Genomic DNA, 13,485 nt, shown 5'->3' with positions numbered 1-13,485 from the left:
AGCCAGTCCACACTGCTGTTGCATTGTATTGGAGGTATGTTCGAGTTCATACCGCTCTTTCCCAACGTATCCACTGCGCAGACCGTGCTGCCTCATCATTGTACAGGAGGTAAGGGCCAGTTCATATCGATGTTTTGTAGCATTTCCATCTTCTTGGTCCAAGCGATGTGTTCCCATTTACAGCGATATGCGGGTAATAATTCAGCAAAGCATTTGTGCTGCGATTCGAGTCCCCCATGACAAATGGTCCATGTTGAAAGTTTTTCAGCCAACACTTCTAGCTCTTCCCACATATCTTGTATTGTGTGTGGACTCACGTCTGTTGACGTGTTTGTGCTTGACTGACCGGCGCTGTGTCCCTTCTACAGCACGTTCTGCTGCTGCTGAAGCTGCTGCTGTCGTACGCCATCCCAGACACTCCAGCCTGGCTGCAGACTGAGATAGCCAAGATCGAGTTTAACCGGCGAGAGCTGCACAAACGTTCCCTGTCGTTCAGCAGGCAGACGAGCTTCTCGTCATCGGTGGACTCGAGCCCTCAGCATCAGAGGTGGGTGAAGGGAGGGTGTAGGGACAGGGAGGATTGTGGAAGGGTACAAAAACGTGCAAAGACGGTGATTCTGGGTACAGCAGAGAGGGTAACATCGGGTGTAGGGGTTGAGGGTGTTGAGGGGAAGGGTGTCGACTGTCGAGGGGTGCAGGAAGGGTGTTGAGTGGTGCAACAAGTGTGTGAAGGTAGGGAGTCCCTTCCTTTTGGTGGTGGGGGAGGGGACATTGTGTGCTGTAGGTGAAAGTTACATGGTGTAGGTGAAACACAACATGGTTATATGTCAGGCTTCGTGTTTCTGAAGTGGGAACAAAATTAGGGTGTATGTGGATTTGAGGTGCCCTCTCTGTGATGATAACGCGAAATGGACGAACGGTGATACCAATCATCGGGGTGGGAAAGCGTATAAGCCATTATGAAGAATATGAACGATAGGGCCGGGATGAATGTCTTAGAGGCACAGATATCCGAGATAGAAGTGTGGGATGTGAAGGGTTTCTGTGTCCTTTTCTGATACTGAACGCCGCCTTTGTGGAATAACCGTCGCAGCCACTGGCCTGCGAATCGTTTTCCACTATCCTCATCGTGTTTTCATATCTTTCTTTCTGGCTCTGTTTGTTGACGTGCCTGTACTCTGACCTTTCGGCTCCGGGTGGGTCTCACTTGCTCCATTAACTCTCCGCTCCCCTCAGAATTCCATCGGCCCCGGCTCCTCCCGCGCACCAGTAGTGAGTCGCTCTCACCTTTCTCTTTCTCTGCTGATCGGGTGGAGGACAGACGGGTCGCATGGGCTTGACGCGCTCGGGCTGATAGGCTTGGTGGGGCCGCATGCGCAGTGTGGGTTGGTGACGCGCCGTGCCGATGACAGGGGCCGCTGGCAGCGTGCTTCCGTCTACCAGCTGCCCTGGGCGCTGAGGTCTTGACGGCACCGCCCTGCCGGTCGGGTCGGCTGTGGGCGTCTCAGGGGTGTATAATGGGTGAGCTGCGGGTGTGAGTTGTAACATCAGGCTGTACACTGTGCAAAGTGTATAGTGTACAGTGTACGCATGTGGTGGCGTGCCGTGAGTGATTACTAATTGACTTACTAACTGATTGGTTACTGAGAGTCCCAAAGGCGCCAGACGAGCCACCATAGACCTCTGTACACCGTGTACAGAGGTCTATGGAGCCACGTATCCAGAGCGGTGCCAATCAGCTTGTTTTTGGTAGATCGTCTGACCATTAGTGGGGGACTGGGATGTGAATAGCTTTGGAGTGATGTGGAATACTGTGGATATCACAAGAGTGAGCGTGTGTTCTGGCTGGGCGTGACGTGAGCAGTTACGACACTGGTGTTTTTAACATAGGTTGTGAATAACACGATTGGAATAGTCATACTTACCTGTGGACCGTGGGTCGCGATAGATAATGGTGAAGCCATGCTAACTTGTTAGTTAGGTAGTTTGGTGGCCAATAACCGCAGACTCTCTAAGAGTCGAGTTTGTCTGGAAAGATAATGTGTAGATTTCGCTGCATTTTTAGATGCGCTTAATGCTTATGGAAGGCTTTCTCTCAGCTTACTGCTTACTTTTTCACTTCTTACTGTCCTGGCACTGATGAGGCTCCTACCTTGACTTGGGGCAGAACACACCAAATCACTAGAAACATCGAGCGTTTTCCATTCGTTTTTCGGCTGATTTGTTCTTTTCTTTTGCCAGTCACTCCGTCTTTTTGTCTGTTTGCCTCATCCCGTGCCAGCCCTTCTTTCGAACCTTCCACCGACAATCGTATGATTGGTATCCACATTGCAGGTACCCGTCACTTCCCTTGTCGACCTGTCTGATGTTCTGTATCGCTGCTGTCAGGCCGGTGCCGATTCCGGTGACGCCGGGGGTAGCCGCGGACCACGGAGCCGACTCCTCAGACCGCTGCTGCCAGACCGAACCCTACCTGGACCGGCGACCGCGCACCCTCTCCGTGGGCTGCCAGTACGAGCCGCCTCTCATACGACCCCGCCGTATCAGCGATCGGGGTCCGGACCCGGGCGCCGCCACGCCCAGTCCGGGCAGCACGCCCGGAGCCGGACCGGCGCCCGTGATCGGCCCGGCGGCCGGCACCAGTCCGGGCCGCGCGCCGCCCGCCCACCGGCTCACTCGGCAGTATACCCTCGACGCTGACCAACTGCGGCAGCGTCGGCAAACGCCGCCGGCAGCGCCGCCCAGCGGGCCGGACAGGAGGCTCAGCTTCGACCACTCGCGGGAGGGCGGCGCCACGGTGCGCCCCGAGCGGCCGGAACTGCCCCGACGGCTGACTGAGGAGCGTGATGACGGCGCTGGAGGTCTGGTGCGGGGCAGCCCGGCTCCCGACACTGCTCCGAGCGCTGAGGGAGCACCGGAGCCGGCCAACGGAGCACCCCCGGAGCCGCGGGAGCCGCCGGCGGGAGCGCCGTCCGCGACAACGGAGGAGACCACCGACACCCATCAACCTACCGGCACTAGTCCTCTGAAGAAACACAAACCGAGACTGGCCTTCCTCAACCGCACCAAATCCCTCTCGCATCTGTTCCACAAGAACGGCAGCGGCGGTGGCAGCAGCCGACGGCGGGAGGCGCGCCGTGCGGAGGAGGCGGCGGCGCTCACACCTCCTCCGGTGCTCGGTGAACTGAGTGTGTTAGACCCCGACCAGCTGGTGTTACTCTCGGACATTCAGAACAACGACCCTCGGGCCTAGCTGGGTCGCTGGCTGAGCCGAGGCGGGTAGGGTTGTGTCATGTGCGCTGCTGACGTGAGGTGAAACTTGGCGGTGCCCTAACCGCGCAGGTGTGGTGTTGAATTGTGCATTGAACTGTCTGGTATTGAGCTGTGGCGTATGAGGGTCAGGGTCTGCGTATGTTAATTCAGGGACAGCGGTTGGGTGATCTGTGCGTGTGTGTTGCTCGGCCTCTCAGGCTACCAGTGAGCTTCCCTTGGAGTGGCGGCCGGCCTCTGTCCCCCCGCCCTGTGCGGCGTGCCTTCTCATTGAGTTAGCTTTGTCAGCGTGGTGGAGCGAGTGAAAGGCCGGAAGGAGTTGAAGGGCTTTCCATGGTAGATGGCGCTGAAGTCGAGGAAGTGAGAAAGGTGTGGGGTGGCTCGGTTGAGGTGATATGACTGGAAAGTGGAATCATGGCGCAGTTATTTTGTTATTGTTTTGTTTGCCTTGCTGTGTATAATTTACCGCATTTATGCATGGTTTTTAGAGCTCATAGCAGTGCTCTCATCTTGGTTCAGGGTCCATACTTGCCATGATTTGCGTGCTGTCGTCTCGTCCCGGTGACTCCGGTAGCCTGTGGTATTCGGTCGGCGGGCGGCCCTGCATACATTCCCAGTTGGTAGCTAGTGCTGAGCGGCGGCCAGGCTGTTGTGATGTACGCGCCACGCCGCGTCATGTCATGGTGTCACGTGAGATGTGTTCGTGTCGCTCGGCACACCGTGTATCAGGAAAATATACACCGATAAAGCTCATCGTGGTTGACCTTTTTTGTAGCTGAGATGCCCAATGGGCTCGATCACGCGTACGTACATTTAACACTGGGTGTTAACAGTTAACACACGCTCATCATTTCATATGAAGTACAGATTCACAAACATCTGAACTGTCGCAACGACGAAAGAGGGATCTGCACATAATATCGTTCAAATGAGAGCCATGTATGTCTGGCTAACTGTTGACAGTACTCCAGACGCCTTGCACTTTTTGTCTCAGTTTTTGTCTGCTCCCCGTGTCGTATCTGTTTGGCCACTCGCTGAGCCCTGCAGATGGTGGATCTATGTGGTGGCGATTTGACACGTCCTTCACGTTTCAGCAACTGCCGATCTGGATGGTGAAGATGGACCGTGCTTCTTAAAAGCCCAGTCTAAGCACGTGCTTTGCACTAACATTCAGTGTCTTTTTCAGCATATTGTCCTAGCTCGTTTTCTGACGCAAATGTATGTGTAACTAAACTAGGGAGATAATATTGTAATTGGCATGTTTATCGGTATGCCATGCTTCTGGGGTTTTCCGTACGTTGCCGCTTGGCCTTTCATTTACGAGCCGGTTGGGAGAAGGCTGTCACTTTTGTCTCCGCTTGATCATGTATGTAGACGATCAGAATTACCGGACCTTCGTTGAGCCCAGGTGAGACCCGTTGAGTCACATTCTGGAATGGGGCTTCGGTTCCGCCTGACGGGAAGCATACACGCCCCAACCAGAGAGACTACAAGGAGCACAAGCTACATCGCGGCCGTGGCGGCCGCGCGCAGAGGGATGCTAAGCCGCGAGGCTTCGCGTCGCTAGACGCCGAGAGGACAAACAACAACAGGAACGATGTTTCATGGACATTGAACGTGATTTGTAAAATGCTTGTATTGAAGACATACACAGTCAACGATTTGCGAATAGTGAACACTGCACTGCACTCGTTACACGAAGTGGGAACTGGTTGTCACACGTCAGCATTCATTTCTTCAATCGGCTTCCTCTTAAAGTCTGTCTTTCAGTTCCTCTGTGACCACATTACAGCGGTCGGCGTCCACCACTCTACATTCGTAATCCGCGAGGCAAGCTGATAGAAAAACACTCTGCGCTTCATGCATGCTGGAATAACCAGTGCATGTTGCGCCGACCGCTTCATTTGGATCTCCTGAGCGACTTTAAATATTACCAAACAATTCTATCAAGACTAGAACACACCAACCACGGCACAGTTACAGCTTATAGCGCTACCGACACCGCTAGGGAGGTAGCGTAGAGGGTCCGCAAACGCGCAGTGGACGTCAAGGCTGACCGGTGCAAACACAAACACGGTCCGCCGACAGCTCGGCGGCCCGGAGCCAAAGTAGCAGACAAGGCACTCTTTCATGACGTCTTTCATTGGATATGTATAACTGATATGTCTCATTTTATACTGAGTTGTCAAGGGACGTTCATTGACATGTTCCCGTCCTATGATGCGACTGATACGAGCATGCCTACATAGTTACATCTAGCACTCATTGAGTTCCTGAAAGCAGACTAGCTGGGTTTAAGCAATCCCTGAAATATCTGTGCACTCACTTACCCAATATTCTTGTCTTTTCTTGATATCAGACCTTCGGGTGCTCCAGATTCCATGTCACAGCAGTCAGCACCCCTGACTAGCTCGCTCAGTACTTGGTAGTCAGTGGACGTACTCGTTCTGCATATATTGTTGCATGCCTACGATGACGCTGGTGTGGCTGACAGGTGAGGTCAGCTCACTACCGAGGGGAGTCAGCTCAGGAGACGGGTGATCGGGTGGGCTCAACGCGTTCTGTAGTGAGAGTCCGATTGGCGGTGGCGCCTCACCAGAACTGCTCTCGGAACCGCCGTGGATGATGGGTGAGGTCTGGTGTTGTCTGAGGTGACAGACTTGTTGAACAGTGTCCTGGTGGTGGTGTAAATTGTGGGGGGATTGACCCTGGTAGTTGGTGGCACCGTATGCCACGTCGTGATACCTGGTGTCAGGGTAAGCTGGATCTGTGCTTTTTAGATCACTGTATGGCACGCTTTGGTACTGAGCCGCAGAACGATAGTGCGCGCCGTACTGATCCGGATCGTACCACTCTTTGCAGTCCGTCGTTCCTGAATAAGGAGTTTCGGGGAAGCCCGCGACATAGCGCTCGTCCAGTACTCTTGAAGTGAAGTGTAAACCGTCGGGACCGCCAAAAGTCCGATGTAGGGTTGGGCTCGGCACTTCAGGTGACGGCAGCGGCTGGAGATTGACTTCGCGTGAGATTGGCCGAGTGACCATCGACAAGGCGTCTTCAAGTGGCGCTGAGACTGTGGAAAACGTCTGATAAAGCTCCGCTGACATTGCCAAGCGCCTGTCCTGTCCAACATCATAGTGACCGAACGAGACCATCGCCTCGGTTTCGGACTGACTGAAGTCTGGTGGAGATCCTTTCCTCCCCAACCAACATGCACCATTCCCGGTGGCTCCATTCAGGGCTCGTTTTTCGGGCTCCGGTAGATACCTGGTGGTGTCGTCGTACCTCTCACACAATTCCTTTCTTTCCTCACCCATTGGCAGGCCACAGAGGTCCCCGCTTCCTGCAGGGCTGACCTCCATCGGCAGTCCGTCAGAACCTTCCCCGATCGGCGGTGTCCTTCCAGACCCTGGGACGACGAACGGAGCTTCAACACACCTTGCCTCAGCCTTGAACGCACCATCAGGATCTCCCGTCGTTGTCTGTAGCCGGGGACTGACAGTCGCTGCCTGACGTGGTGACCGGCCCTTGCCGTCGGCAGTCAGGCTGGTGTCGGCAGCTCGACTCCGATTTGGTGGTGATGTGAAGTCTCTGTAGCTCTGCTCCGGGAGTTCATCCAGCTGATGGATGTCCAAGCAGGTCCCGTCTTCCTCCACGCCACTGGCGAAACACGAATAATTTGTTGGCAGTGGCATACATTTAGGACTCGTAGCATGCATTCAGGAATCAGCAGAACAGATTCGACCTGTAAATAAACACCACGCTCCATAGAAGCTCTATATCCAGCTCATGGTTATAGATATCCACACTTAGCTGTATGGACAAATGATTTTTTATTAACTCCTTAGGGCACGGGTCTGATGAGTGATGACCAGTTCAGTTCGTGATAAAACGCGTCTTTCTGCTATCTCAGTTGTGATCTGGGACAGGGGAATGGGAGTATCCGGTAGCGAGCCAGGGGAGTGGGAGAGGAAGTTGAACGTGTCCGTGGCTTATCGCCGATCAAATGGCGGTGTCCACAGCTTGGCCGTTTGGAATGGGTGTGTCCTTGTCTGGGACAGAGTCGGGGTGGACGGGTCGAGGGATTCGCAACAGCGCCCGAGTGGACAGGGGTGCAGAGAGGGGCGTGAACTGTAAACGGTCAAGAGTCCGTGTCAGAAGCAAGAATGGGGCTGGGGTCGGAAAGGAGCAGGGCAAGTTTGAGGTATGGCTGGCGATAGACCGACAGAGCTCTTGAGGCGGAGGAGAACCTAATAAAACACATACGAACTTTGTATTTGAACATCCGAGACAAATGCACCGTCAAACCAACCTGCACCAAGTCGTACTTTCGGCCAAAAGCAATGGTTTCAGGGGGCACTATCACACGCACCGATCATTGCGAACCATCAGCGAACCAACCGATATACCGACCTGAGGACGTGGTTGATGGTGACGATGCAGTGAGGACGTGACGATCGGCTGTTGTGGACGATGGTGCTGTAACTCTGGAGCCACACCCAGCCGCCCGTCTTCGTCAGCAGTCGGTAGTACCGGGTCCGCGACTGGCCTTTGTACAACACTGCAGGTGGATTGCCAGGGGAGGTCAGCCATTATGAGATTTGTCGATATTTTGCTATAGCCATTTGGAGTCGGTATTGATAGGAACTTCATAATTAGGTATGCAATTAGTTGGCTCGAGCAAGATCGGAGGGCTCCACTCGTAAATGCCTATTGCGAACGATAGCATAGCAGTTTACGACACCAGAATTCCCTAAAAACTAGTCAAAATGTTTAGGAGCGAATGACAAAACTCACGTGTCCTGTGTGCGTGCACCACACTGTGGACGTCATGTGGATGCACAAACTGGTACAGGGTTTTCTCGATCAGGTCCTGGGGCTCGTAGCCGGTGAGAGCTAGCACCCTGAAACAGTTACAGCCGTCCCATAAAATATGCAAGATATTACAACAAAAATTACCCGACGTTTCGTTTATTTTAATTTTTTTCAAGGGTAATCATTAAATCATTCATTACCCTTGAAAAAGTTACAATAAACGAAACATCGCGTAATTTTTGTTGTAATATCTTGCATATTTTATGGAATAATTTTCACATTACAACTCAGTTACAGCCGTGTCACACATAGAGACATAACCGTTATAGGACCGCTTCCAGGGCAGGGCCGCGCCGGGTGTGGGTAGCCGTTTATAGCGGGTCAGTGTGAGCGGTGTATGCAGATTCGCCTCCGATTGCTGAAGGTCTGAGGCGGATGGCATTTTTATGTGGCTGAGTTATAGGGTGACGTGAATGACATAAATTAGATTTATACCAACAAAAAATGACCAGTGGTAACACCAACAGGCGTCAACTATCAAGGAATGATAAATTTGCGAATCGCAACATAAGCAATAAGCGTTTAGGTATGTTTAGCAGAGTCATCCCTGTGATACCTTCAATAGTTATTCAAATATCAAAAGAAGAACAGATTGTGCCCTATATAGGACATCACAAGAGCTGTGGAATCATAGACCAGAGACCTGCGCCGTGTAAGATCGCCTCTTATAATGTATCGAGTGGCGCTGCAGGGCTTGTCATGCTTTAATTCACTTAAATCGCTGATCGTTAAATATATTGCACTTGGGGCTAAGCAAAAAACGTCTACCGCTTTCACTATACGAACCACCCTTGTTCATAACGGTAAATGCACGTCCCCTTTGCAAAGCGCCGACCGCGACGGTGCTGGTTACAATAGAGATGGGGGCAATTATATTGCTGGAGTGGACCTCAATTTGTCAATAAATCTCATCACGGAGTAATACGCAGTCTGGACCGTGCATGCGTGGAACAAAGACATCGCCTGCATCGACTAGGGGACCTGAACGTGTTGACCCATTGTTTGATGGCGTTAGCCGTTAGTTGTTTAGGCATAACCGAAGCACCACTCATATGTGAATATCATATGAGAGGCGAGCTTCGTAAATGTCTGATTTGAATAACCATGCTGTGCATTCGTCTGTCATATTTCTGGTTGAGTCGTTTGAATCTAACGAACATGAGGCCTGGTCAATAAGTACCCAACTAAACCATCCTGCATAGTTTACAATGCACTAGTGTCGCCACCAATGTGTGCAGATCAGGGTGACTGTTTCCCTGGCGCCCGGCGATATCGATATCTCTTCCCCTCCCGTCCCCACTCACCTGCTATCAAGGAAGATGAGTTTCAGGTCGAGGCTGGCGCGGAACATGAACGTGCTACTGTGCAGGCGGACCTCTGTGGCGGCGGACGAGGGCAGAGGGTGTCCGACGGCCACCAGGCCCCGGGTCTGGGCCCGGCGGCACCCGGAGGCCGACGGGGCGCACTTTAGGTAGCCGCTGCAGTGGATGGCCTGCCGGACAGCCGAATGGGACGGAAGTTTATTTTTATTTACATGTGAATACATTTAGAATGTATTTCGCCTGAGAAATATTAACAGTTTTCCAGACCTCGTAGTGTACCCCAGTAGAAAAAGACAATATAATGGGACAGCTCGATCATGTCACTTACCTTGTATCCGAGGTTTGTAAGACCGGCGTTCCGTTTTGCCAAAACGCACTTCATGCGCACGATAAAGCTTCGTTCCAACTCAAACTCTGCGAAAAGATAAATATCGATCATGATTTGGAAATATGCAAATTGGAATTCACTCTGGTAAAAAATGAAGTAAGTGCTGCGCATTATGTTGCTAAGCGCCACTATCATCGTTCACGTCCAACACCCATGCGCACAAAATCACAGCCGACTGTTATCTTTCCTTCATTAGCTCTGACAGTGCCACCCAGACACCCTACCTGTCGCCTGCCCGGCCGGCCGGCTCTGGAGGGGGTCATCGGCGCCTGGAGTGTGACCCAGGACCGCGGCCAGCTCCTCCACATCAGCCTGATGGATGTAGTCGTAGATACTGTTCCCCGTCAGCTCGACCTACGAAAGATGAGCGGATTGTGTAAGTGTATCGTCTAATTTGTAGCTCAAGACTATCGTGAAACGTGAAACGTCATCCTTCGCTCGCAGTCACTGAAGTTTTGCCGTACAGCCTTAGCGCCTGGGCTGTATGCTATCCCGCATAGTCCAGTGCCGGCGGCTACCACCCGCCGAACCGGGAGACACCACCGCTGACCGGTCAGTGGCCGCGTCAGGTCGGGTCAGGGCGCGATGGAGCGGAGTGCGCTCGTGACTTTGTGTATCGGGTGAAGTCAAAGTGGCTGAGGTTTTTCTTTCAGACAGTTGACGGCTGTGTTTAGTGTGCGAGCGTGAGTTACGGTGGCTGCAGTGGTTTGCAGTGAAAAACTGACGGCGCCATGGGCATCCGACGCAGCAACACCTCCAGCGAGCTGACGTCGCCCGCTCGGTTCCTGGTGGACCGGAACCAGCCGGTGAGTGTTGAATCTTATATTTTTAACCTTTCGTCTCAGCTGTCGCTAAAAATGGAGCCATTTTTGATGATATACGTGTGACCGAAGTATAAGCTTTATAATCAAATTTTCTATTGCATTTAGATGATAATCCGTTTGTAATACGTTTTACCCCGTCTGTTTATCTCCAGGGATTGACACAGATAGTGACGTTTGTGTCATAATATCTCCTGTGCACGGTTAAAATAAGTGCTTTGTTTTATTACAATAACTGTATTTAGGTTTAGTGATTTAGTCTATCGCTTTAAACCGCTGCTCATATGGGCACGTTAAAAACACTAGACCAGATAGCTACTTTGCAGAGAAATAAAACGCAATGTTTGGGTAAAGATATTAAAGTTCGATTTATTTCTGAATTCCTTTGGCAAGGACAAGATATTCCATTGCCCTTGCGCGCGTGATACAGTTCACCGTCATTTCCATCACAGCTTGGAAGACAGAGACTAGCTCATTGCCAAAATATTGGCAATATATGTAAAGCTATATCAAAATATTGGCCTTTCAATATCTCAGTGATAGCCACCCTTATGGCCGCCATGTCCACCACCGTGGCCATATCCACCACCGTGTCCACCGCCGTGACCGCCCTTTCCATATCCACCATGTCCACCGTGTCCACCATGTCCACCGCCGTATCCACCGTGTCCACCGCCATGTCCGCCATGGCCACCGCCGTGTCCACTGCCATGGCCACCGCCGTGTCCACCTTTGCCGCCGTGAGCGTAGCCCGAGTACGACACCTCGGCATTGAAGCCGTCGTAGCCCCCGGCGTAGTACTTGACGTGCTGGGTACGGCCGTCGGGCAGCTTCACGCTGTAGTAGCCCTGGGCGTTCTTGCCATCACCGCTCTCACTGTGAGAGTACTTGGGGCCGTAGTGCGGGTCGTCGACGCCGTAGGAGAACTTGTACTTGGTGGGCACGCCGTAACCTCCCTTGTGTCCACCGCCGTGGCCACCGCCGTGGCCGCCCTTTCCATATCCACCATGTCCACCATGTCCACCGCCGTGGCCGCCCTTTCCATATCCACCGCCGTGTCCACCGCCGTGTCCACCATGTCCACCGCCATATCCACCGGCGAAGCTCTGTCTGGCGGTGACTGCCAACAGACTGGCAAGGAGCAACCACTTCATGCTGTGTTCTGAATTCAACACTGCTGGAACTGTGTTGAGACCTGCTCTGGCTTCAGTGGAGCCACATCGTCGTTATATACCTGCCCGCGGGGCTGTCCGAGGCTGGTGACCGGTCAGGCTGAACCAACGAAAGGTTGTTGCGCTGGCCCGGGGGCGCGGTTTCACGAGCGCAGAGTGCCCCCTCACGCATTCGGCGGCGTGGTTTGTCTCCTGGGTTTGGGGAGGGGGGGGGGGGGGGCTCCCCGGCCCGGGCCGTGCGGCGTCCCGGTCAGCTGAACTCACGCCAGAGTCACGGACTCACGACATGACACGGACCGACGCAACCTGACCTTAGACGCCGATTATCGGAAAATATGGTGCTTACACGGTGTGTCGGAAAAGCTATTTGATTGACAAAGTTACGATCACGACAAAATACGAACATATCGTAATGCTCGTTCATGCACATAATACCTTGGTAAAGAAAGGACAAAGTACGAAATTAAAACAGTGTGTTCGAGCCGTTTTTGCGCTTGCATATGGAAGTAATCGCATGATTGACATTGTTTATTATTTATGCAATTTGAAAGCTCTTATTAGATAAGAATTGTATTACGCTATGACGATCATCGAGAAGGGCACACCATCCTTACATCACCTCGTGTGCCGTATGGCGTGGGAACACCGCACAGCACAAAGCTACGTCCCTCCTTCCCTACAGCTGGTAAAATCAGGCCGATGGTGTTTGAACGAGCGGGGCAGTAACCGGGCCGCCTGGATACACAGACTGGAGACGACGTGTGAGTCGATGGCAACGACCCCTGACCCCAGCAAAGTTATTAAGCAGACACAGTGAAGTTGACGGCATGCCACCCAATGGCAATGACCCCTGACTTGAGTAAACATACCAGCGCTGACACTATGAGACGCCACATTTCACGGCCGGTTGGTGGCTGAGAGCAGATGGGTTGCTTACCTACGGCGACCGCTGTAGGTGTATTATTACGAGCGAGCGAGCGCAGCGAGCGAAGCGAAGTCTTTTCAATATAACGGAAAAATCTCAGTATGAGCGGCCCGACCCGGCCCGGCCCGGCCCGGCCTGTAACGCTTTTGAGAGGCTTATATCTCAGCAACCGCTGGACCGATTGGCCTGCGGTCTTTTTTGTTGGGTAGCCCCATCCCTTCTACCCCGTAACTGACTACTTTTGATACATCTCAGTGACCGTCATGGCACGTGCCACGTGCAAAGTCAAGGGTGTTCAAGCTGTTTTGCAAAAGTAGTGATTTTGAGAGGCTCATATCTCAGCAGCCGCTTGGGCGATTGTCTTGCGGTAATTTTTGTAGGATAGCTCCATCCCTTCTACCAAAAATAGGATACTCTCGATGCATGTTGGTCACCCCCAGTGCACGTGCAAAATACAACAATAAGAGGTGTCAAATTTGTTCCCATTTTAATAACTCGGTAATTACTGGGGCGATTTCGCTGTAACTTGGCATACAGGTAGGCACCCACCAGGCAATGCATTCCCATGTGTTGCGGCTTGGGTGCTACTGCACGTGCGCACGTGCAGGGGGCGTTTCCAGATCTCGAAAACGGCTCGGCCGATTGCGCTCAAATTTGGTACACGGTTGGGGACCGGTTAGTAGGGTGCCGTGCAAAAGTCATTTTGGACCCCGTT

The 13,485-nt window shown here is 52.7% G+C and overlaps 3 protein-coding genes across 3 annotated transcripts in view; 2 read left to right on the top strand and 1 right to left on the bottom strand.

Moving 5' to 3' along the window:
* Positions 1-4,023, top strand: part of LOC122383889 (anoctamin-8-like) — a 60,639-nt gene extending 56,616 nt beyond the window's left edge. Inside the window, exons 17-18 of the mRNA XM_043370734.1 lie at positions 369-547; positions 2,389-4,023. Coding sequence (XP_043226669.1) covers positions 369-547; positions 2,389-3,253 — 1,044 coding nt within the window. The 3' untranslated portion in view covers positions 3,254-4,023. The remainder of the gene's footprint in view (positions 1-368; positions 548-2,388) is intronic.
* Positions 4,024-4,886: 863 nt separating this feature from the next.
* LOC122383882 (single-minded homolog 1-like) overlaps positions 4,887-13,485 on the bottom strand; it is a 13,506-nt gene continuing 4,907 nt past the window's right edge. Inside the window, exons 4-9 of the mRNA XM_043370696.1 lie at positions 10,101-10,206; positions 9,793-9,878; positions 9,447-9,634; positions 8,065-8,171; positions 7,681-7,828; positions 4,887-6,927 (exon numbers count right to left, since the gene is read on the bottom strand). Coding sequence (XP_043226631.1) covers positions 5,700-6,927; positions 7,681-7,828; positions 8,065-8,171; positions 9,447-9,634; positions 9,793-9,878; positions 10,101-10,206 — 1,863 coding nt within the window. The 3' untranslated portion in view covers positions 4,887-5,699. The remainder of the gene's footprint in view (positions 6,928-7,680; positions 7,829-8,064; positions 8,172-9,446; positions 9,635-9,792; positions 9,879-10,100; positions 10,207-13,485) is intronic.
* The window catches only part of LOC122383881 (ragulator complex protein LAMTOR3-like), an 83,025-nt gene continuing 79,933 nt past the window's right edge, over positions 10,394-13,485 (top strand). The window contains exon 1 of the mRNA XM_043370692.1: positions 10,394-10,658. Coding sequence (XP_043226627.1) covers positions 10,584-10,658 — 75 coding nt within the window. The 5' untranslated portion in view covers positions 10,394-10,583. The remainder of the gene's footprint in view (positions 10,659-13,485) is intronic.

This window comes from Amphibalanus amphitrite, unplaced genomic scaffold (genome assembly GCF_019059575.1).
Source record: "Amphibalanus amphitrite isolate SeventyFive unplaced genomic scaffold, NRLGWU_Aamphi_draft 000175F_arrow, whole genome shotgun sequence".
NCBI lineage: Eukaryota > Metazoa > Arthropoda > Thecostraca > Balanomorpha > Balanidae > Amphibalanus > Amphibalanus amphitrite.
The sequence above is the reverse complement of the archived record's forward strand: the minus strand, read 5'-3'. Positions and strand labels throughout refer to the sequence as shown.